This window comes from Melanerpes formicivorus, unplaced genomic scaffold (genome assembly GCF_026170545.1).
Source record: "Melanerpes formicivorus ecotype bairdi unplaced genomic scaffold, bMelFor1.0.p_v2 SCAF_2154, whole genome shotgun sequence".
Lineage (NCBI taxonomy): Eukaryota > Metazoa > Chordata > Aves > Piciformes > Picidae > Melanerpes > Melanerpes formicivorus.
The window spans coordinates 1-24,512 of NW_027144505.1; the positions used below are offsets into that span (position 1 = coordinate 1).

The following is a 24,512-nucleotide window of genomic DNA, read 5'->3' on the forward strand; positions in this document are numbered from 1 at the left end:
GTGCTGGTGGTGGGCACTGGGTTGGGGGCCCTGCCTTCTCCTCACCACGGTCATGGCCAAGGCTGGCCTGGCACTGCCAGCCTGTGCCCCCACACCCCCACCCCCCCAGCTGGCACCTCCATGCCCCCCTCCCCATCCCCATCCCTTGGCACCTCCATGCCCCCCTCCCCATCCCCACCCCCTTGGCACCTCCATGCCCCCCCTCCCCATCCCCATCCCTTGGCACCTCCATGCCCCCTCCCCATCCCCATCCCTTGGCACCTCCATGCCCCCCTCACCATCCCCCCCAGCTGGCACCTCCATGCCCCCCTCCCCATCCCCACCCCTTGGCACCTCCATGCCCCCCTCCCCATCCCCCATCCCTTGGCACCCTCCATGCCCCCCTCCCCATCCCCATCCCTTGGGCACCTCCATGCCCCCCTCACCATCCCCCCCCCAGCTGGCACCTCCATGCCCCCCTCCCCATCCCCACCCCTTGGCACCTCCATGCCCCCCTCCCCATCCCCATCCCTTGGCACCTCCATGCCCCCCTCACCATCCCCCCAGCTGGCACCTCCATGCCCCCCTCCCCATCCCCACCCCTTGGCACCTCCATGCCCCCCCTCCCCATCTCCATCCCTTGGCACCTCCATGCCCCCCTCCCCCATCCCCCCACCCCAGCTGGCACCTCCATGCCCACCTCACCATCCCCATCCCCTTGGCACCTCCATGCCCACCTCCCCATCCCCCCAGCTGGCACCTCCATGCCCCCCTCACCATCCCCCCCAGCTGGCACCTCCATGCCCCCCCTCCCCAATCCCCACCCCTTGGCACCTCCATGCCCCCCCTCCCCATCCCCACCCCTTGGCACCTCCATGCCCCCCTCCCCATCTCCATCCCCTTGGCACCTCCATGCTCCCCTCCCCATCTCCATCCCTTGGCACCTCCATGCCCCCCCTCCCCATCTCCATCCCTTGGCACCTCCATGCCCCCCTCCCCATCTCCATCCCTTGGCACCTCCATGCCCACCTCCCCATCCCCATCCCTTGGCACCCTCCATGCCCCCCCTCCCCATCCCCACCCCCTTGGCACCATCCATGCCCACCTCCCCATCCCCATCCCTTGGCACCCTCCATGCCCCCCTCCCCATCACCCCACCCAAGCTGGCACCTCCATGCCCCCCTCCCCCATCCCCACCCCTTGGCACCTCCATGCCACCTCCCCATCCCCAGCTGGCACCATCCATGCCCCCCTCCCCATCCCCACCCCTTGGCACCATCCATGCCCCCCCTCCCCATCCCCATCCCTTGGCACCCTCCATGCCCACCTCCCCATCCCCCCAGCTGGCACCTCCATGCCCCCCTCCCCATCTCCATCCCTTGGCACCTCCATGCCCCCCTCCCCATCCCCATCCCTTGGCACCTCCATGCCCCCCTCCCCATCTCCATCCCTTGGCACCTCCATGCCCCCCCTCCCCATCCCCCCCAACCCCAGCTGGCACCTCCATGCCCACCTCACCATCCCCATCCCTTGGCACCTCCATGCCCCCCCTCACCATGTCACCATCCCAGCTGGCACCTCCATGCCCACCTCCCCATCCCCACCCCTTGGCACCTCCATGCCCACCTCCCCATCTCCATCCCTTGGCACCTCCATGCCCCCTTCCCCATCCCTTGGCACCTCCATGCCCCCCTCCCCATCTCCATCCCTTGGCACCTCCATGCCCCCCTCCCCATCTCCATCCCTTGGCACCATCCATGCCCCCCTCCCCATCTCCACCCCAGGGTGGCACCTCCCTGCCCCCCGTGCCCCCCCCGTGCCCATGCCCCCTGTGCCCCCCCCCCAGCAGGGAGCAGCCAGCAGCCCTCCCCCCCCCCGGCTGGCACCGCTGCCCCCTGCCCAGGTCTGGGACGTCGCCGACTGTGCCCTGCTGGACGGGCAGCTGCTCCTGCTGGGCACTGCCCAGGAGGTGAGGGCCCTGGGGGCACCCCGGGCTGGGTGCCAAGGTGCCAGGGGGTGCCCTCTCCCCTCCCCCCCCCCCCGCCCCGGGGTGCTGACCTCTCCCCCCCCCCCCCCGCCCTGTGCCCACAGGCTCCGTGCGGGGGCAGGACCCAGCCTGGCAGCGCCGAGGGCACCGACCTGTACCCAAGAGGTGCCCGCAGGGGACCCCGGGGAGGGAGAGTGGCCTGTGCCAGCCTGTGCCAGCCTGTGCCAGCCTGTGCCAGCGCCACGGGGGTGGGGGGCAGGAGGGGAAGGGGCAAGGAGGGTGCCTGGGCAGCCAGTGGGGCACCTTGTGCCATGCCCTCTGCCCCGTGCCGCCAGTGGGGCACCTTGTGCCATGCCCTCTGCCCCGTGCCCTGTGCCCAGCGCCATGCTGTGCCCCCTGCACCACCTCGTGCCCCTCTGCCAAGCTGGGCACAGGGGGGGAAGCTGCTGCCCCGCCTGCCAGTGGGCACCACTGCCACCCACGTGCCCACTGGGTGCCCTGCACTGCCAGGGAGGTGGCTTAGCCCTCAGCACCCACCCTGGCACCGGGGCTGGCACCCACATGGCATCGGGGCTGGCACCCACATGGCACTGGGGCTGGCACCCTCATGGCATCAGGGCTGGCAGCCAGATGGCATCAAGGCTGGCACCCACATGGCATCAGGGCTGGCACCCTCATGGCACCTGGGGCTGGCACCTACATGGCATCAGGGCTGGCAGCCAGATGGCACTGGGACTGGCACCTACATGGCATCAGGGCTGGCAGCCAGATGGCATCAAGGCTGGCACCCACATGGCACTGGGGCTGGCACCCACATGGCACTGGGGCTGGCACCTCATGGCATGGGGGCTGGCAGCCAGATGGCATTGGGACTGGCACCCTCATGGCATTGGGACTGGCACACACATGGCATCAGGGCTGGCACCCACATGGCACTGGGGCTGGCACCCTCATGGCATGGGGGCTGGCACCCACAGGCATGGGGGCTGGCACCCTCATGGCATGGGGACTGGCACCCTCATGGCATCAAGGCTGGCACCCAGATGGCATCAGGGCTGGCACCCACATGGCATCAGGGCTGGCACCTCATGGCATGGGGGCTGGCAGCCAGATGGCATTGGGACTGGCACCCTCATGGCATTGGGACTGGCACACACATGGCATCAGGGGCTGGCACCCACATGGCACTGGGGCTGGCACCCTCATGGCATGGGGGCTGGCACCCACAGGCATGGGGGCTGGCACCCTCATGGCATGGGGACTGGCACCCACATGGCACCAGGGCTGGGAGCCCCCCAGGCTGGCTGCCTGGCACTGTTGCAGCCTGGCACCCTGGCACCACCCCGGGAGGATGCCTCCCTCTGCCCCCTTCTCCCTGGCACCCCCTGGGCACTCCTTTGCCGGCGAGGTTGCCCAGGGGGTGTGGGGGGCAGGGGGGGCAGCCCCTGGCACCGGGGGGTCCTGAGCCTGGTGCCCCTCCCCAGGGGCAGCTGCGGCCGAGAGGAGCTGGCAGGGCACCGCCAGGGGCACCCAGGGGGGAGGGCACCGCGGGCACCCAGCTCGGCAGCCTCAAGGTGGGCACTGCCCTGCCCTGCCCATGGCCCCCCCCCGGGCTGCTGGGCACCACCCCTGGCACCCACAGGGCACGGGGGGGTGGCACCCACAGGGCACTGGGACCCTCAGGGCACCAGGGGTGGCACCCACAGGGCACTGGGACCCTCACCCTCATGGCACCCCCTGGGCACCCCCTGGGCACCCCCTGGGCACTCCCTGGGCACTCCCTGGGCACAACCTGGGCTCTCCCTGGGCACAACCTGGGCACTCCCTGGGCTCTCCCTGGGCACTCCCTGGGCACTCCCTGGGCACTCCCTGGGCACCCCCTGGGCACAACCTGGGCACCCCCCTGGGCACTCCCTGGGCACAACCTGGGCACCCCCTGGGCACCCCCTGGGCACTCCCTGGGCACTCCCTGGCACAACCTGGGCACTCCCTGGGCACCCCTTGGGCACTCCCTGGGCACCCCCCTGGGCACCCCCTGGGCACTCCTCTCCTTGCCCACCCCCAGGGGCTGCTGTGGAAGAGGCTCCTGGAGCGGAAGGGTCGCGGTGCCCCCCGAGCAGTGCCACCCATGGGTGACAGGTATGGCACCCACCAGGGCTGGCTGGCACCCACCAGGGCTGGCTGGCACCCTGCAGGCCTGGCTGGCACCACCAGGGCTGGCTGGCACCCTGCAGGCCTGGCTGGCACCCACCAGAGCTGGCTGGCACCCCTGCAGGGCTGGCTGGCACCCACCAGGGCTGGCTGGCACCCTGCAGGGGCTGGCACCTTGGATGGGCACCCAGGGCCCCTAGAGGGGCACCCAGGTACCCAGGGTACCCTCCAGGGCTGGCTGGCACCCTGCAGGGCTGGCATCTGGGTGGGCACCCAAGGTACCCTAGAGGGGCACCCAGGTACCCAGGGTACCCTGCAGGGCTGGCTGGCACCCTGCAGGGCTGGCACCTGGGATGGGCACCCTAGAGGGGCACCCAGGTACCCAGGGCAGCCTGCAGGGCCGGCTGGCACCCATGGGTGCCGGTTTGGGTGCCCCTGGTGACGGCCTTGGCCCTGCAGGGTGCCCAGCTGCGGTGTGGTTGCCAGGAGTCGCTGCTGGCAGTGCCCAGGGTGCCCCAGCTGGAGCTGAGCGGGCACAAGGGTCAACCGTCCGGCCCCTGCACGGCAGCCTCGGGGGGGGAGAAGTTCTGCTTCCAGGTACCCTGGCACCCGGGGGGGGCACCCACAGCACCCTAGAGGGGCACCCAGGGCACCCTGGCACCCGGGGGGGGGCACCCTAGAGGGGCAAACAGAGCACCCAGGGCACCCTGGCACGCAGGGGGGGGGGCACCCACAGCACCCAGGGCACCCTAGGCACCCGGGGTGGGCACCCAGGGCACCCTAGAGGGGGCAGAGAGAGCACCCTGGCACCAGGGATGGGCACCCAGGGCACCCTAGAAGGGCACCCATGGCTCTCTAGGCATCTGGGATGGGCACCCAGGGCACCCTGGCACCCGGGGTGGGGCACCCACGGCACTCTAGAGGGGCACCCAGGGCATCCTACAAGATACCCAGAGCACCCTAAAGGGCACCCAGGGCACCCTGGCACCCGGGATGGGCACCCATGAGCACCCTAGAGGGGCACCCAGGGCACCTGGGATGGGCACCCAGGGCACCCTGGCACCCGGGGTGGGCACCCAGAGCATCCTAGAGGGGCACCCACAGCACCCAGGGCACCCCTAGGCACCCGGGATGGGCACCCAGAGCACCCTAGAGGGGCACCCAGGGCACCCTAGGCACCCGGGGATGGGCACCCAGGGCACCCTGGCACCCGGGGTGGGCACCCAGAGCATCCTAGAGGGGCACCCACAGCACCCAGGGCACCCTAGGCACCCGGGATGGGCACCCAGAGCATCCTAGAGGGGCACCCAGGGCACCCAGGGCACCTGGGATGGGCACCCAGGGCATCCTAGAGGGGCACCCAGAGCACCCTAAGGGGCACCCAGGGCACCCTGGTACCCAGGATGGGCACCCAGGGCATCCTAGAGGGGCACCCAGAGCACCTTAGAGGGGCACCCAGAGCACCCTAAGGGGCACCCAGGGCACCCTGGCACCAGGATGGGCAGCCAGGGCACCCTAGAGGGGCAAACAGAGCACCCTAAAGGGCACCCAGAGCACTCCAGGGCACCCAGAAGGGCACCCCAGGGCACCTAGAAAGGCACCCACGGGACCCAGAAGGGCACCCAGGGCATCCAGAAGGGCACCCAGAGCACCCAGAAGGGCACCCAGGACCTCCCCCCCCAGCACTTCCCTTGAGCCTGGGTGCCCCCCCCCCCAGCCTGGCACCCTGGGGTGCCCCCTGAGCGCCCTGTGTGCCCGCAGGTGATCACCGAGCAGGGCAGCAGCACCTTTGGGTGCAGGACCCCGGCGGAGAGAGAGCAATGGATGCAGAACCTGCGGCGCTGTGCCCAGCCCAACCAGGTGGGCGCTGCGGGGGCACCCACGGGGGCACCCAAGGGACACCCAAGGGGCACCCATGGGGCACCCAGTGGGGACCTAAGGGATACCCAAGGGGCACCCATGTGGCACCCAAGGGAAACCCAAGGGGCACCCATGGGGCACCCAGAGGGGACCTAAGAGACTCCCAAGGAACACCCCAAGGGAAACTCAAGGGGCACCCATGGGGCACCCAGTGGGGACCTAAGAGACTCCCAAGGGACACCCAAGGGAAACTCAAGGGGCACCCAGTGGGGACCTAAGGGACACCCAAGGGGCAGCCAAGGGACACCCAAGGGAAACCCAAGGGACACCCAAGGGAAACTCAAGGGACACCCATGGGACACCCAGTGGGGATCTAAGAGATACCCAAGGGGCATCCATGTGGCACCCATGGGACACCCAAGGGACACCCAGTGGGGACCTAAGGGGCAGCCAAGGGGCAGCCAAGGGACACCCAAGGGGCACCCAAGGGACACCCAGTGGGGACCTAAGAGACTCCCAAGGGACACCCATGGGGCACCCAAGGGACACCCAAGGGACACCCAGTGGGGACCTAAGGGGCAGCCAAGGGGAAGCCAAAGGGCACCCAAGGGACACCCAGTGGGCACCCAAGGGACACCCAAGGGGCACCCATGGGGCACCCAGTGGGGACCTAAGGGGCAGCCAAGAGGCACCCAAGGGACAGCCAAGGGACACTCAGTGGGGACCTAAGGGATACCCAAGGGGCACCCATGTGGCACCCAAGGGAAACCCAAGGGGCAGCCAAGGGGCACCCATGGGACACCCAAGGGACACCCAAGGGAAACTCAAGGGGCACCCATGGGACACCCAGTGGGGATCTAAGGGATACCCAAGGGGCATCCATGTGGCACCCATGGGACACCCAAGGGACACCCAGTGGGGACCTAAGGGGCAGCCAAGGGGCAGCCAAGGGACACCCAAGGGACACCCAGTGGGGACCTAAGGGGCAGCCAAGGGGAAGCCAAAGGGCACCCAAGGGACACCCAGTGGGCACCCAAGGGACACCCAAGGGGCACCCATGGGGCACCCAGTGGGGACCTAAGGGATACCCAAGGGGCACCCATGTGGCACCCAAGGGAAACCCAAGGGGCACCCATGGGGCACCCAGAGGGGACCTAAGAGACTCCCAAGGAACACCCAAGGGAAACTCAAGGGGCACCCATGGGGCACCCAGTGGGGACCTAAGAGACTCCCAAGGGACACCCAAGGGAAACTCAAGGGGCACCCAGTGGGGACCTAAGGGACACCCAAGGGGCAGCCAAGGGACACCCAAGGGAAACCCAAGGGACACCCAAGGGAAACTCAAGGGACACCCATGGGACACCCAGTGGGGATCTAAGAGATACCCAAGGGGCATCCATGTGGCACCCATGGGACACCCAGTGGGGACCTAAGGGGCAGCCAAGGGGCAGCCAAGGGACACCCAAGGGGCACCCAAGGGACACCCAGTGGGGACCTAAGAGACTCCCAAGGGACACCCATGGGGCACCCAAGGAACACCCAGTGGGGACCTAAGGGATACCCAAGGCACACCCATGTGGCACCCAAGGGAAACCCAAGGGACACCCAGTGGGGACCTAAGGGGCAGCCAAAGGGCACCCAAGGGAAACCCAAGGGAAACCCAAGGGACACCCAGTGGGGACCTAAGGGGCAGCCAAAGGGCACCCAAGGGAAACCCAAGGGACACCCAAGGGGCACCCATGGGGTACCCAAGGAACACCCATGTAGCACCCATGTGGCACCCAAGGGGCAGCCAAGGGACACCCAAGGGGCACCCATGGGACACCCAAGGGACACCCAGTGGGGACCTAAGGGGCAGCCAAGGGGCAGCCAAGGGACACCCAAGGGGCACCCAAGGGACACCCAGTGGGGACCTAAGAGACTCCCAAGGGGCACCCAAGGGACACCCAAGGGGCACCCATGGGGGCACCCAGTGGGGACCTAAGGGGCAGCCAAGGGGCACCCATGGGGCACCCAGTGGGGACCTAAGGGGCAGCCAAGGGGCACCCATGGGATACCCAGTGGGGATCTAAGGGATACCCAAGGGGCATCCATGTGGCACCCATGGGACACCCAAGGGACACCCAGTGGGGACCTAAGGGGCAGCCAAGGGACAGCCAAGGGAAACCCAAGGGACACCCAAGGGAAACTCAAGGGGCACCCAAGGGACACCCAGTGGGGACCCAAGAGACTCCCAAGGGACACCCAAGGGGCACCCAGTGGGGACCTAAGGAGCAGCCAAGGGAAACCCAAGGGACACCCAAGGGAAACTCAAGGGGCACCCATGGGGCACCCAGTGGGGACCTAAGGGGCAGCCAAGGGGCACCCATGGGAAACACAAGGGACACCCAGTGGGGACCTAAGGGATACCCAAGGGGCACCCAAGGGACACCCATGAGAAACCCAAGGGGCACCCATGTGGCACCCAAGGGGCATCCATGGGAAACCCAAGGGGCAGCCAAGGGACACCCTGGGGACACCCAAGGGACACCCAAGGGAAACCCAAGGGGCACCCAGTGGGGTCCTAAGGGACACCCAAGGGGCACCGTAGGGCACTCAAAGGACACCTATGGGAAACACAAGGGACACCCAGTGGGCACCTAAGGGATATCCAAGGGGCACCCAGTGGGGACCTAAAGGGCACCCAAGGGGCACCAAAGAGACGCCCATGGGAAACCCAAGGGGCACCCATGTGGCACCCAAGGGGCAGCCAAGGGCCACTCAAAGTACACCCATGGGAAACCCAAGGGACACCCTGGGGACACCCAAGGGTGTCCCCCAGGTCTCCTCTTCCTGTCCCCCATGTGCCCTCCTTGTCCCCCCCACCCCATGCCCCCCACGTCCCCTCCTGACCCTCCTCACCTCCATCCCTTCCTCCCTCTCCCCTGACCTCCCCTCCCCTCCCTGCCCCCCCCCCCAGGACAACTGCGAGCGGCTGGAGCTGGCCCTGACCCTCTGGGTGGACGAGGGCCGGGAGCTGCCCCCCGGGCGCCCCCTGCGCTGCCACCTGCACCTCGGCAGCCTCCCCCTGGCCCGCACCGAGGCCAAGGTGCCCGGCCCGGGGGGGGACCTCTGCTGGGGGGAGCTCTTCCACCTGCCCTCTCTGCCCCCCCGGCCCGGCCCTCCTCACCCTGCGCCTCTGCCGAGACGACCTCCCGGCTGGGCCCCCCCCTGGGCTCGGTCAGCTTCCCCCTGGGGGAGCTGGCGGCCGCGGGGCAGCCGCTGGAGGGGTGGTACCGGCTGGGGGGGCGGCGGCGGCGGCGGGGGCCGGGGCCGGGGGGGGAGCGGGGGCCGGCGGTGCGGCTGCGGGGCGGCTGCCGGAGCCTGCGGGTGCTGCCCATCGTCCGCTACAAGGAGCTGGCAGAGTTCATCACCTTCCACTACCGGCGGCTCTGCACCAGCCTGGAGCCCGCCCTCGGCGCCCGGCACAAGGAGGAGCTGGCGGCAGCCTTGGTCAGGGTCCTGCAGAGCACCGGCAAGGCCAAGGTGGGGGAGGGGGGGAGGGGGGAAAGGGGTTGGCTGGGGGAGGGGAGGGGAAAGGAGGGGTTGGGATGGGTTGAGTTGGGATGGGTTGGGTTGGGATGGGTTGAGTTGAGTTGGAATGGGTTGGGTTGGGATGAGTTGGGTTGGGTTGAGCTGGGTTGGGATGAGTTGGGTTAGGATGGGTGGGATTGGGTTGAGTTGACATGGGTTGGGTTGGGATGGGTTGAGTTGGGTTGAGTTGGGATGAGTTGAGGTGGCTTGGGCTGAGTTGGGTTGAGTTGAGTTGGGTTGAGTTGAGTTGGGATGAGTTGAGGTGGCTTGGGCTGAGTTGGGTTGAGTTGAGTTGGGTTGAGTTGAGTTGGGATGAGTTGAGGTGGCTTGGGCTGAGTTGGTAGAAGTTGGGTTGGGCTGAGTTGAGTTGGGATGAGTTGGGTTGGGATGGGTTGGTTTGGGATGGGTTGGTTTGGGGTGGGATGAGTTGAGGTGGCTTGAGCTGAGTTGGGTTGGGATGAGTTGGGTTGGGTTGGGTTGAGTTGGGATGAATTGAGGTGGCTTGGGCTGAGTTGGGTTGAGTTGGGTTGGGCTGAGTTGGGTTGGGATGGGTTGGATTGGAATGGGTTGGGTTGGAATGGGTTGGGTTGGGATGAGTTAGGTTGGGATAAGTTGAGTTGGGATGAGTTGGGATAGGTTGGGTTGAATTGGGTTGGGATGAGTTGGGTTGGGTTGAGTTGAGTTGGGCTGAGTTGGGTTGGGCTGAGTTGGGTTGGGATGAGTTGGATTGGGTTGGGATGGGTTGAGTTGGGATGGGTTGAGTTGGGATGGGTTGAGTTGGGATGGGATGGATTGGGTTGAGTTGGGATGTGTTGGGTTGGAATGGGTTGGGTTGGGTTGAATTGGATGGGTTGGGTTGAGTTGGGTGCAGTTGGGATGGGATGGGTTGAGTTGGGATGGGTTGGGATGGGTTGGGTCGGGATGAGTTGGGTTGGGTTGGATTGGATTGGGTTGGGATGGGTTGAGTTGGGTTAGCTTGGGATGAGTTGGATTGGCTTGGGATGAGTTGGGTTGGGATGAGAAGCACACCCAGGGGAGCCGCAGGAGCTCCTGGCTCTTCCCAAGCTGCGTTGGCCAAGGGGTCCTGGGGTCCTTCCCCCTCTCCCTTTAGGCCTTCCTCGTGGACCTGGGCGTGGCCGAGCTGGAGCGCTTCGAGGGCCGCGAGGCTCTGATCTTCCAGGAGGACACTTTGGCCACCAAGGCCATCGAGGAGTACATGAAGCTGGTGGGGGCCAAGTACCTCCAGGACACCTTGGGTAGGCCTCCAGGTTCAAGGTCTTTGCAGGCTGCACAGCGACCTGGCTGCTCCAGGAGCGTTTGGGGTGGGAGGACGGCTCCAGAACATCCACTGGGGACGTGGTGGAGGACTTGGTGGGGTTCAGGAGAAGGTTCTGGTCCAGGATGGGCTCAGCAGAAGGTTCTGGTCCAGGATGGGTTCAGGAGAAGACTCTGAGGTTGGCTGGGTTCTGGATAAGGTTCTGGTCCAGGATGTGTTCAGGAGAAGGTTCTGGTCCAGGATGGGTTCTGGAGAAGGTTCTGGTCCAGGATGGGTTCTGGAGAAGGTTCTGGTCCAGGATGGGCTCAGGAGAAGGTTCTGGTCCAGGATGGGTTCAGGAGAAGACTCTGAGGTTGGCTGGGTTCTGGATAAGGTTCTGGTCCAGGATAGGTTCAGGAGAAGGTTCTGGTCCAGGAGGGGCTCAGGAGAAGGTTCTGGTCCAGGATGGGTTCAGGGAAGGTTCTGGTCCAGGATGGGCTCAGGAGAAGGTTCTGGTCCAGGATGGCTTTTGGAGAAGGTTCTGATCCAGGATGGGTTCTGGAGAAGGTTCTGGTCCAGGATGGGCTCACGAGAAGGTTCTGGTCCAGGATGGGTTCAGCAGAAGGTTCTGGTCCAGGATGGGTTCAGGAGAAGGTTCTGGTCCAGGATGGACTCAGGAGGAAGGTTCTGGACCAGGATGGGTTCAGGAGAATGTTCTGGACCAGGATGGGCTCAGCAGAAGGTTCTGGTCCAGGATGGGCTCAGGAGAATGTTCTGGACCAGGATGGGCTCAGCAGAAGGTTCTGTTCCAGGATGGGTTCAGGAGAAGGTTCTGAGCTTGATTTAGTTCAGCAGAAGGTTCTGGTCCAGAATGGGCTCAGGAGGAGGTTCTGGTCCAGGATGGGTTCAGGAGAAGACTCTGAGGTTGGCTGGGTTCTGGATAAGGTTCTGTCCAGGATGGGCTCAGGAGAAGGTTCTGGTCCAGGATGGGTTCAGAAGGTTCTGGTCTTGGTTGGCTCTAGAATGACTTTGGTCCAGGATGGGCCTGGTCCCAGCTGGGCTCAAGCAGAAGGTTTTGATCCCTGGTACTAGGTCCAGCAGAGGTTGTGGTCTAGATGGTTCTGCTCTGGACTGGACTTGCTGAACACTTCTGGTGCCAGCTGGGTTTAGGATGGTCCAGGTCCAGGCTGGGTCTGAGGATGGTTCTGGTTGGGTTTGGGATGGTCCAGGTCCAGGCTGGGTCTGAGGATGGTTCTGGTTGGGTTTGGGATGGTCCAGGTCCAGGCTGGCTCTGAGGATGGTTCTGGTTGGGTTTGGGATGGTCCAGGTCCAGGCTGGGTCTGAGGATGGTTCTGGTTGGGTTTGGGATGGTCCAGGTCCAGGCTGGCTCTGAGGATGGTTCTGGTTGGGTTTGGGATGGTCCAGGTCCAGGCTGGGTCTGAGGATGGTTCTGGTTGGGTTTGGGATGGTCCAGGTCCAGGCTGGGTCTGAGGATGGTTCTGGTTGGGTCTGGGATGGTCCAGGTCCAAGTTGGGTCTGAGGATGGTTCTGGTTGGGTTTGGGATGGTCCAGGTCCAGGCTGGCTCTGAGGATGGTTCTGGTTGGGTCTGGGAATGGTCCAGGTCCAAGTTGGGTCTGAGGATGGTTCTGGTTGGGTCTGGGATGGTCCAGGTCCAGGCTGGCTCTGAGGGTGGTTCTGGTTGGGTTTGGGATGGTCCAGGTCCAGGCTGGCTCTGAGGATGAGTCCAAACCCAACTGGATTTGGGCTTCCTCAGGCCCCCAGGGTGGTTCTGGGTCCCAACTGGTGGTGGTGGCCTGGTGGTGGTGATGATGCTGATGGTGCTGCTGATGATGATGGTGGTGATGATGATGATGATCATGGTGATGATGGTGATGACGATGGTAGTGATGACGATGATGATGATGGTGATGGTGATGATGACGGTGGTGGTGATGGTGGTGATGATGATGATGGTGATGATGATGACAATGATAATGATGATGGTGGTGATGATGATGATGGTGATGATGACGGTGATGGTGGTGATGATGATGATGATGATGAAAGATGATGACAATGATGATGATGGTGGTGATGATGATGATGATGACAATGATAATGATGATGGTGGTGATGATGATGTGATGATGATGGTGATGATGTGATGATGATGATGATTGTGATGATGATGGAGATGGTGATGATGGTGACAATGATGGTGGTGATGATGATGATGATGGTGATGATGATGATGATGATGATGGTGATGATGGTGGTGGTGATGATGATGATGGTGACAATGGTGATGGTGGTGATGATGATGATGATGGTGGTGATGATGATGGTGACAACGATGGTGACGATGATGGTGATGATGATGGTGATGATGATGATGGTGGTGACGATGACGGTGATGATGATGAAGATGACGGTGATGATGATGGTGGTGATGATAATGATGATGAAGATGATGACAATGATGATGGTGATGATGATCGTGGTGTTGATGATGATGATGGTGACTATGATGATGATGACGACAACGATGGTTTTGACGACGATGATGACGGTGATGATGATGATGGTGACGATGATGATGATGATGATGGTGGTGATGATGATGACAATGATGATGATGATGATGGTAGCAATGATGATGATGGTTGATGATGGTGATGATGATGATGGTGACAATGGTGATGACGATGATGGTGGCGATGATGATGATGGTGATGATGATGGTGACAATGATGATGGTGGTGATGATGATGATGGTGACTATGATGATGATGATGACAACGATGGTTTTGACGATGATGATGACGGTGACGATGATGATGACGATGATGATGGTGGTGATGATGATGATGACGGTGATGATGATGATGATGACGATGATGATGACGATGGTGACAATGATGATGGTTGATGATGGTGATGATGATGGTGACAATGGTGATGGTGGTGATGACGATGATGGTGATGATGATGATGATGGTGACAATGGTGATGGTGGTGATGACGATGATGGTGATGATGATGATGGTGACAATGGTGATGGTGGTGATGACGATGATGGTGATGATGATGATGGTGACAATGGTGATGATGGTGACAATGGTGATGGTGGTGATGATGATGGTGGTGATGATGATGATGGTGACAATGGTGATGGTGGGGATGATGGTGATGATGATGACTATGATGATGATGACGATGGTGACAATGATGATGGTTGATGATGGTGATGATGATGGTGACAATGATGATGGTGGTGATGACGATGATGGCGATGATGATGGTGATGATGGTGACTATGATGATGATGACAATGACGGTTGATGACAATGATGGTTTTGACAATGATGATGGTGATGATGATGATGGAGATGATGATGATGGAGATGATGATGACAATGATGGTGACGATGATGATGGTGGTGATGATGATGATGATGACAATGATGGTTTTGACGACGATGATGACGATGATGATGATGATGGTGGAGATGATGATGATGATGATGGCGGCGGTGCTGCTCTGTGCCCCGGCGCGCAGGGGCGGCTGTGGCGCAGCTGTGCAGCTCGGGGCCCGGCTGTGAGGTGGATCCCAGGCGCTGCTCCGGCCCTGAGCTCTTGGCCAACCAGAGGAACCTGCGGCAGCTCTGCCAGGAGACCTTCGGCCGCATCGCCGCCTCCTGCCAGTGAGCCTCTGCCCCCGGGCACCCTGCCCCCCCGGGCACCCTGCTCCCCTGGGCACCCTGCCCCCGGGGGTGGGCACCCGCTGTGGGGTGGGCTTGGTGCCCCTGGGGGTGGGCAACCTCCACGGGGGTGGGCATGGTGCCCATGGGAGTGAGGATCTCCATAGGGGTGGGCACGGTGCCCCTGGGGGTGGGGCTGGGCATGATCCCTGCGATGCCCTGGGGGTGGGCACCAAGGACCTGGGGATGGGGCTGGGCACCAAGGACCTAGGGATGGTGGTGGGCACCCAGAAGGACCTGGGGCTGGGCACCAAGGAGGACCTGGGGCTGAGGCTGGGGCATGCTCCCTGTGATGCCCTGGGGGTAGGCACCAAGGACCTGGGGGTGGGCACCAGAAGGACCTGGGGCTGGGCACCAAGGAGGACCTGGGGGTGGGCACCAAGGAGGACCTGGGGCTGGGGCTGGGGGCATGCTCCCTGTGATGCCCTGGGGGTAGGCACCAAGGACCTGGGGGTGGGCACCAAGGAGGACCTGGGGGGTGGGCACCAAGGAGGACCTGGGGCTGGGGCTGGGGCACGCTCCCTGCCATGCCCTGGGGGTGGGCACCAGAAGGACCTGGGGGTGGACACCAAGGAGGACCTGGGGCTGGTGGTGGGCACCAGAAGGACCTGGGGCTGGGCACCAAGGAGGACCTGGGGCTGGGGCTGGGGCATGCTCCCTGTGATGCCCTGGGGGTAGGCACCAAGGACCTGGGGGTGGGCACCAGAAGGACCTGGGGCTGGGCACCAAGGAGGACCTGGGGGTGGGCACCAAGGAGGACCTGGGGCTGGGGCTGGGGCATGCTCCCTGTGATGCCCTGGGGGTAGGCACCAAGGACCTGGGGGTGGGCACCAAGGAGGACCTGGGGGTGGGCACCAAGGAGGACCTGGGGCTGGGGCTGGGGCACGCTCCCTGCCATGCCCTGGGGGTGGGCACCAGAAGGACCTGGGGGTGGACACCAAGGAGGACCTGGGGCTGGTGGTGGGCACCAGAAGGACCTGGGGCTGGGCACCAAGGAGGACCTGGGGCTGGGGCTGGGGCATGCTCCCTGTGATGCCCTGGGGGTAGGCACCAAGGACCTGGGGGTGGGCACCAGAAGGACCTGGGGCTGGGCACCAAGGAGGACCTGGGGCTGGGGCTGGGGCTGGGGCATGCTCCCTGTGATGCCCTGGGGGTGGGCACCAAGGAGGACCTGGGGGTGGGCACCAAGGAGGACCTGGGGGTGGGCACCCAGAAGGACCTGGGGCTGGGGCATGCTCCCTGCCATGCCCTGGGGCTGGGCACCAGAAGGACCTGGGGGTGGGCACCAAGGAGGACCTGGGGGTGGGCACCAGAAGGACCTGGGGCTGGGCACCAAGGAGGACCTGGGGCTGGGCACGCTCCCTGCCATGCCCTGGGGGTGGGCACCAAGGAGGACCTGGGGCTGGGGCTGGGGCATGCTCCCTGTGATGCCCTGGGGGTAGGCACCAAGGACCTGGGGGGTGGGCACCAGAAGGACCTGGGGCTGGGCACCAAGGAGGACCTGGGGCTGGGGCATGCTCCCTGCCATGCCCTGGGGCTGGGCACCAGAAGGACATGGGGCTGGTGGTGGGCACCAGAAGGACCTGGGGCTGGGCACCAAGGAGGACCTGGGGGTGGGCACCAGAAGGACCTGGGGCTGGGCACCAAGGAGGACCTGGGGCTGGGGCTGGGGCACACTCCCTGCCATGCCCTGGGGGCGGGCACCCAGAGCTGGCAGCCAGCAGAGGGCGCTGGCACGGGGCCCTGGCACACACCGGCCCCGGGAAGGCTGTGCCAAGGCCGCCCCCTGCCCCCCCCTCCCCCCAGCAGCTTCCCCTGGGAGCTGGCAGAGGTCTTCTCGGGCTGGCAGGCGGAGTGCCAGGCGCGGGGCAGGGGCGGCCTGGGGCAGCGCCTGGTCTCGGCCTGCCTCTTCCTGCGCTTCCTCTGCCCTGCCCTGCGGGCCCCCAGCCTCTTCGGCCTGCGCCAGCAGCGCCCCCCCGAGGCCGCCGCCCGCGGCCTCGCCCTGCTGGCCAAAGTCATCCAGCAGCTGGCCAGCGCCAGCAGGTAGGGGCAGGGGGGGCAGGGGGGAGGGGAAGGGGAGGGGAAGGGGGAGGGGAAGGGGAGGGCAAGGGGAGGGGAAGGGGAGGGCAAGGGGAGGGGAAGGGGAGGGGAAGGGGAGGGTATGGGGAGGTTAAGGGGAGGGCAAGGGGGGGGGCAAGGGGAGGGCAAGGGGAGGTTAAGGGGAGGGCATGGGGAGGGGAAGGGGAGGGTAAGGGGGAGGGTATGGGAAGGGTATGGGGAGGGGAAGGAGAGGGGAAAGGGGAGGGGAAGGGGAGGGTAAGGGGAGGGTAGGGGAAGGGCAAGGGGAGGGTAGGGGAAGGGCAAGGGGAGGGTAGGGGGAGGGCACGGGGAGGGTAAGGGGAGGGCAAGGGGAGGGTAAGGGGAGGGGAAGGGGAGGGGAAGGGGGAGGGGAAGGGGAGGGGAAGGGGAAGGGAAGGGGAGGGCAAGGGGAGGGTAAGGGGAGGGTAAGGGGAGGGCAAGGGGGAGGGTAAGGGGAGGGGAAGGGGAGGGGAAGGGGAGGGTAGGGGGAGGGCAAGGGGGAGGGGAAGGGGAGGGGAGGGGGAGGGCAAGGGGAGGGTATGGGGAGGGTAGGGGGAGGGCAATAGGAGGGCAAGGGGAGGGTATGGGGAGGGGAAGGGGAGGGCAAGGGGAGGGCAAGGGGAGGGTATGGGGAGGGCAGGGTGGTCATCCATGTCCATGGTGGCCACTCATGAGCATGGTGGTGGCCAAGAACCATGGTGGTGACCATGACCAGGGTGGTCACCATGCCCCTGGTGGTCATTCATGTCCATGGTGGTCATCCATGGGCATGGTGGTGGCCAACATCCATGGTGGTGACCAATAACCCTGGTGGTCATCCATGCCCCTGGTGGTCACTCATGAGCATGGTGGTGGCCAACATCCATGGTGGTGACCATGAGCAGGGTGGTCACCATGCCCCTGGTGGTCACTCATGTCCGTGGTGGTGGCCACCAACCGTGGCGGCGCCGAGGCCCGCGGTGGCCACCCAGGGCAGTGGCGGTGGCCCAGGCCCCCGGGCCAGGCGCCCAGAGGTGGTTGTCCTCCCCCCGGCAGCTTTGGGGAGCAGGAAACCTTCCTGAGCTTCCTGAACGACTTCCTGGAGCAGCAGCAGAGGCCCCTGGAGGACTTCCTGCGGCGCGCGGGCCGGCCCCGAGCCCGGCGGCCAGGCGGCCAGCGGCGAGGCCGGCGTGGACCTGGCCCTGGAGCTGGCCAGGCTGCACCTCCTGCTCTGCCACATCTTCTCCAGCCTGGACCAGGTGCCAGCTGCCCCTCCTGGTGCCAGCTTCTCCTCCTGGTGCCAGCTTCTGCCCCTGGTGCCAGCTTCTGCCCCTCCTGGTGCCAGCTGCTCCTCCTGGTGCTACCTGCTCCTAGTTCCTCCTTCCCCTCCTGGTGCCACCTGCTCCTGGTGCCACCTTCCCCTCCTGGTGCTACCTGCTGTTGGTGTCACCTTCTCCTGGTGCCAGCTTCTGCTCCTAGTGTCAGCTTCCCCTCCTGGTGTCAGCTTCTCCTCCTGGTGCCAGCTTCTGCCCCTCCTGGTGCCAGCTGCCCCTCCTGGTGCCAGCTTCTGCTGCTGGTTCCACCTTCTGCTGCTGGTGCCACCTTCTCCTAGTGCCACAGTCTTCTGCTGTCCCCTTCTCCTGGTGCCATCTTCTCCTCCTGATGCCAGCTGCCCCTCCTGGTGCCAGCTGCCCCTCCTGGTGCCACCTTCTGCTGGTGCCACCTTCTGCTGGCCCTGGAGCTGGCCAGGCTGCACCTCCTGCTCTGCCACATCTTCTCCAGACTGGCGCAGGTGCCAGCACCCAGCTCTGCCCCCAAGGGGCAGGAGTGGTGCCAGCTTCTCCTATTGGTGCCAGCTCCTCCTCCTGGTGCCAGCTTCTCCTGGTACCACTGTCTTCTCCTGTCCCCCTTCTCCTGGTGCCAGCTTCTCCTCCTGGTGCCAGCTTCTCCTCCTGGTGCCAGCTTCTTCTCCTGGTGCCAGCTTCTTCCCCTGGTGCCACCTGCTCCTGGTGCCACTTTGTGCTGCTGCTGCCAGCTTCTCCTCCTGGTGCCCACTGCTCCATGGATGGCCTCCACCATGGGGTCCTCATCTCCCCCTTGCAGGCCACCCAGGAGGAGCTGGAGCCCCTGCCCACCATCCTGAAGGCCATCAAGGAGGGGACTCCTGTCCCTGTCTCCGTCCCCCTCAGCTCCACCACCCAGCAAAGGTACCGGGGGGGTGGCCACCAGGGAGGCCCCAGGGGGACATCTGGGGGCCAGGAAGAGATCTGGGGACACTGGGAAGGGTTTGAGGTGGTTCTGGGCTTGGTTGGGTCCTGGAGGAGGTTCTGAGCTTGGTTGGGTTCAGGAGAAGGTTCTGGTCCAGGATGGGTTCAGGAGAAGGTTCTGGTCCAGGATGGGTTCAGCAGAAGGTTCTGGACCAGGATGGGCTCAGGAGAAGGCTCTGGTCCAGGATGGGTTCTGGAGAAGGTTCTGGTCCAGGATGGGCTCAGGAGAAGGCTCTGGTCCAGGATGGGTTCAGCAGAAGGTTCTGGACCAGGATGGGCTCAGGAGAAGGTTCTGGTCCAGGATGGGTTCAGGAGAAGGCTCTGGTCCAGGATGGGTTCTGGAGAAGGTTCTGGTCCAGGATGGGCTCAGGAGAAGGTTCTGGTCCAGGATGAGTTCTAGAGAAGGTTCTGGTCCAGGATGGACTCAGGAGAAGGTTCTGGTCCAGGATGGGTTCAGGAGAAGGTTCTGGTCCAGGATGGGTTCAGCAGAAGGTTCTGGACCAGGATGGGCTCAGGAGAAGGTTCTGGTCCAGGTCCAGGTCCAGCTCCAGGCCCAGGTCCAGGTCCAATCTGGCTTTGAGGAAGCCTTCTGCTCCCAGCTGGGTTTGGGATGGTCCAGGTCCAGGTCCAGGTTGTGGTCCAGGTCCAGGTCCAGGTCCAGGTCCAGGTCCAGGTCGAGGTCCAGGTCCAGGGTCCAGGTCCAGGCTCAGGCCCAGGCCCAGGCCCAGGCCCAGGCCCAGGCCCAGGCCCAGGCCCAGGTCCAGTGTGGCTTTGAGGAAGCCTTCTGCTCCCAGCTGGGTTTGGGATGGTCCAGGTCCAGGTTGAGGTCCAGGTCCAGATCCAGGTCCAGGTTGAGGTCCAGGTCCAGGTTGAGGTCCAGGTCCAGATCCAGGTCCAGGTCCAGGTCCAGGTCCAGGTTGAGGTCCAGGTCCAGGTCCAGGTCCAGGTCCAGGCTGGCTTTGAAGATCCTTTCTGCTCCCAGCTGGGTTTGGGGATGGTCCAGGTCTAGCTCCAGATCCATGCCCAGGTGCAGGTCCAGGTTGAGGTCCAGGCTGAGGTCCAGGTCCAGGTTCAGGTCCAGGTCCAGGTCCAGTCTGGCTTTGAGGAAGCCTTCTGCTCCCAGCTGGGTTTGGGATGGTCCAGGTCCAGGTTGAGGTCGAGGTCCAGGTCCAGGTCCAGGTCCAGGTCCAGGTCCAGGTTGAGGTCGAGGTCCAGGTCCAGGTCCAGGTCCAGGTCCAGGTCCAGGTCGAGGTCCAGGTCGAGGTCCAGGTCCAGGCTCAGGCCCAGGCCCAGGCCCAGGCCCAGGCCCAGGTCCAGTGTGGCTTTGAGGAAGCCTTCTGCTCCCAGCTGGGTTTGGGATGGTCCTAGGTCCAGGTTGAGGTCCAGGTCCAGGTCCAGGTCCAGGTCCAGGTTGAGGTCCAGGTCCAGAGTGGCTGTGAGGAAGCCTTCTGCTCCCAGCTGGGTTTGGGATGGTCCAGGTCAGGTTGAGGTCCAGGTCCAGGTCCAGGTTGAGGTCCAGGTCCAGGTCCAGGTCCAGGCTGGCTTTGAAGATCCTTTCTGCTCCCAGCTGGGATTGGGATGGTCCAGGTCTAGCTCCAGATCCATGCCCAGGTGCAGGTCCAGGTTGAGGTCCAGGCTGAGGTCCAGGTCCAGGTTCAGGTCCAGGTCCAGGTCCAGTCTGGCTGTGAGGAAGCCTTCTGCTCCTAGCTGGGTTTGGGATGGTCCAGCTCTAGCTCCAGATCCATGCCCAGGTCCAGGCTGAGGTCCAGGTCCAGGTTGAGGTCCAGGCCCAGGCCCAGGTCCAGGTCCAGGTCCAGGCCCAGGCCCAGCCTGGCTCTGAGGAACCTTCTGCCCCCAGCTGGTTTTTCCTCGCCCAGCTGCAGGCTGAGCTCAGGGAGCTGCTTCCAAACCTACCTTGGGCCTGGGGGCTCCTCCTGTGCCCAGCCTCTTCCTCCTCCCTCACCGCCCCTCCCCCCTGCCCCTCCCCCTCCCTTCTTCTCCCCTCCCCTCCCCCCCAGCCCCCCCCCCCGCAGGTGGGGCCCCCCCGGGACCTGCAGCAGCTCAGCAAGAGCCAATCCCTCAGCAGCCTTCGGCCCCGCGGCCGCGGCCGGGAGGACGACGCAGCCCCGCCCCCCACGGAGGCTCCGCCCCCCACGGAGGCCCCCGCCTCCCGAGGGGGCGGGGGCCGGGGGGCGGGGCCGCGGAGCCCGCCGCAGCGTTCAGCGCGCCCGGAGCGTCCCGGCCCAGCCCCAGGGCTCCGGCAGCCGGCGCCAGGAGCTGCTGGGGACCGAGACCCAGCCCCGGCCTCGGCGGACAGGTCTGCCCCCTGCTGGCCGCTGCTGGCCTCTGCTGCCCCCTGCTGGCCCTGCTGGCCACTGCTGGCTTTCTGCTGGCCTCTGCTGCCCCCTGCTGGCCCCTGCTGGCTTCTGCTGGCCTCTGCTGCCCCCTGCTGGCCTCTGCTGCCCCCTGCTGGCCTCTGCTGGCTCCTGCCTGTAACCTCCTGTCCTTTACAGCCACCTCCTGCCCTCTACTGTAACTTCCTGTCCCTTGCTGCCCCCCTGCTGCCCCCTGCTGGCCGCTGCTGGCCTCTGTTGCACCCTGCTGGCCTCTGCTGCCCCCCTGCTGGCCTCTGCTGCCCCCTGCTGGCTTCTACCTGTGACTTCCTGTCCTTTACAGCCACCTCCTGCCCTCTACTGTAACCTCCTGCCCTCTTCTGCCCCCTGCTGCCCCCTGCTGGCTCCTACCTGGAACCTCCTGTCCTTTACAGCCACCTCCTGCCCTCTACTGTAACCTCCTGCCCCCTGCTGCCACCTGCTGGCCTCTGCTGCCCTCTGCTGGCCCCTGCTGGCCTCTGCTGCCCCCTGCTGGCTCCTACCTGTGACTTTCTGTCCTTTACAGCCACCTCCTGCCCTCTACTGTAACCTCCTGCCCTCTGCTGCCCCCTGCTGGCTCCTACCTGTGACTTCCTGTCCTTTACAGTCACCTCCTGCCCTCTACTGTAACCTCCCTGCTCTCTGCTGCCCCCTGCTGGCTCCTACCTGTGCCCACCTGTTGTCTACTGCCACCCACTGTGACCTCCTGTCCTTCAGTGCTACCCTCCTGCCCTTTACTGCCACCTGCTGGCCCCTGCTGCCACCCTCCTGCCCTCTGCTGCCACCTCCTGGCTCCTGCCTGTAACCTCCTGTCTTTTTACTGCCACCTTCAGGCTCCTACCTGTGACTTCCTGTCCTTTACAGCCACCTCCCGCCCTCTACTGTAACCTCCTGCCCTCTGCTGCCCCCTGCTGGCCACTGCCTGTGACTTCCTGCCCTTTACAGCCTCCTCCTGCCCTCTACTGTAACCTCCTGCCCTCTGCTGCCCCCCTGCTGGCCTCTGCTGGCCTCTGCTGCCCCCTGCTGGCTCTTACCTGTGACCTCCTGTCCTTTACTGCCACCTCCTGCCCTCTGCTGCCACCTTCCTGGCCCCTGCTGTCCTCTACTGTGACCTCCCCTCCTTTACTGTCACCTCCTGTCCTCCATTGCCACTTGCTGGCTCCCACCTGTGACTTCCTGTCCCCTCTGGCACCTCCTGTTCTCCACTGCCACCTGCTGGCTCCTACCTGTGCCCTGCTGTCGTCTACTGCCACCTACTGTAACCTCCTGTCCTTTACTGTCACCTTCTGTCCTCTACTGCCACCTGCTGGCTCCTACCTGTAACCTCCTGTCCCCTGCTGCCACCTTCCTGTCCTCTGCTGCCACCTCCCTGGCCCCTGCTGTCCTTTCCTGTCACCTCCTGTCCCCTGCTGCCCCCTGCTGGCTCCTACCTGTGACCTCCTGTCCTTTACTGCCACCTCCTGCCCTGTGCTGCCACCTGCTGGCTCCTACCTGTAACCTCCTGCCCTCTACTGCCACCCTTCCTGCCCTGTGCTGCCACCTGCTGGCCCCTGCTGTCCTTTCCTGTCACCTCCTGTCCCCTGCTGCCCCCTGCTGGCTCCTACCTGTGTCCTCCTGTCCCCTGCTGCCACCCTCCTGTCCCCTGCTGCCACCTCCTGTCCTCTGCTGCCCCCTGCTGGCTCCTACCTGCCACCTCCTGCCCTCTGCTGCCACCCTCCTGCCTCCTCCTGGGTCCTACCTGTCCCCTCCTGTCCCCTGCTGCCCCCTGCTGGCTCCTACCTGTAACTTCCTGTCCTCTACTGCCACCTGCTGGCCCCTGCTACCACCTCCTGCCCTCTGCTGCCACCCTCCTGGCCCCTGCTGTGCTCTACTGTGACCTCTTGTCCTCCACTGCCACCTCCTGGCTCCTACCTGCCCCTTCCTGTCCCCTGCTGCCCCCCTGCTGGCTCCTACCTGTAACCTCCTGCCCTCTACTGCCACCTCCTGCCCTCTACTGTAATCTCCTGCTCTCTGCTGCCCCCTGCTGGCCTCTGCTGGCCTCTGCTGCCCCCTGCTGGCTCCTACCTGTGACCTTCCTGTCCTTTACAGCCACCTCCTGCCCTCTACTGTAACCTCCTGCTCTCTGCTGCCCCCTGCTGGCCTCTTCTGCCCCCTGCTGGCCTCTGCTGCCCCCTGCTGGCTCCTACCTGTGACTTCCTGTCCTTTCCTGCCACCATCCTGCCCTCTACTGTAACCTCCTGCCCACTGCTGTCCCCTGCTGGCCTCTGCTGCCCCCTGCTGGCCTCTGCTGGCTCCTACCTGTGACCTCCTGTCCTTTACAGCCTCTTCCTGTCCTCTACTGTAACCTCCTGCCCCCTGCTGCCCCCCTGCTGGGCTCTTAGCTGTAACCTCCTGCACCCTGCTGCCACCTCCTGCCCTCTACTGTAACCTCCTGCCCCCTTCTGCCCTCTGCTGCCCCCTGCTGCCCCCTGCTGGCCTCTGCTGGCCCCTGCTGGCTCCTACCTGTGACTTCCTGTCCTTTATAGCCACCTCCTGCCCTCTACTGTAACCTCCTGCCCCCTGCTGCCCCCTGCTGGCTCCTACATGTAACCTCCTGCACCCCTGCTGCCACCTCCTGCCCTCTACTGCAACCTCCTGCCCACTGCTGCCTCCTGCTGTCCCCTGCTGGCCTCTGCTGGCTCCTACCTGTGACCTCCTGTCCTTTACAGCCTCTTCCTGTCCTCTACTGTAACCTCCTGCCCCCTGCTGCCCCCTGCTGGCTCTTACCTGTAACCTCCTGCACCCTGCTGCCACCTCCTGCCCTCTACTGCCATCTCCTGGTTCCTATCTGTGACCTCCTGTCCTTTACTGCCACCTCTTGTCCCCTGCTGCCACTTCCTGGCCCCTGCCTGTCCCCAGCCTGTCCCCCTCCCTCTCCCCCCCCCAGGCCCCCTCGAGGCTGTTGGCATCGCTGCCACCCAAGCCAGCAGTGCCCTGGCAGCGCCCCCGGGGGGAGGCCGAGGGGGGCACAGGGGTGGCAGCGACCCTGGCACCCCCCCTGGAGGAGGTAAGGGCCTGGGGGGGGGCCTGGGGAAGGGTCTTGGGGACCCCCTGGGGGGGAGAAGGGCTCTGGGGGGGCCCTGGGGAGGGTCTTGGGGACCCCTGGGGGGGCAGGAGGGCTCTGGGGGGGGCCCTGGGGAAGGGTCTTGGGGACCCCCTGGGGCGGGGGGGAGGGCTCTGGGGGGGGCCCTGGGGAAGGGTCTTGGGGA

At 64.9% G+C, this 24,512-nt stretch overlaps 1 protein-coding gene and 1 long non-coding RNA gene across 2 annotated transcripts; both read left to right on the forward strand.

Annotated features, from left to right (window-relative positions):
* The first annotated feature begins 1,864 nt into the window (after positions 1–1,864).
* Positions 1,865–4,106, forward strand: LOC137461430 (uncharacterized). The gene is made up of 4 exons (XR_010993376.1): positions 1,865–1,948; positions 2,071–2,131; positions 3,451–3,540; positions 4,032–4,106. It is a non-coding gene; the product is annotated as an uncharacterized lncRNA (long non-coding RNA).
* Positions 4,107–4,470: 364 nt separating this feature from the next.
* Positions 4,471–24,314, forward strand: LOC137461432 (RAS protein activator like-3-like). The gene is given in 14 exon segments (XM_068171170.1): positions 4,471–4,524; positions 4,577–4,714; positions 5,879–5,977; positions 8,937–9,128; positions 9,130–9,185; positions 9,187–9,502; positions 10,662–10,806; positions 14,366–14,510; positions 16,374–16,610; positions 17,682–17,769; positions 17,771–17,884; positions 18,729–18,832; positions 20,904–21,209; positions 24,191–24,314. Coding segments are annotated over 14 exon segments (2,118 nt in total).
* The last annotated feature ends 198 nt before the right edge of the window (positions 24,315–24,512 follow it).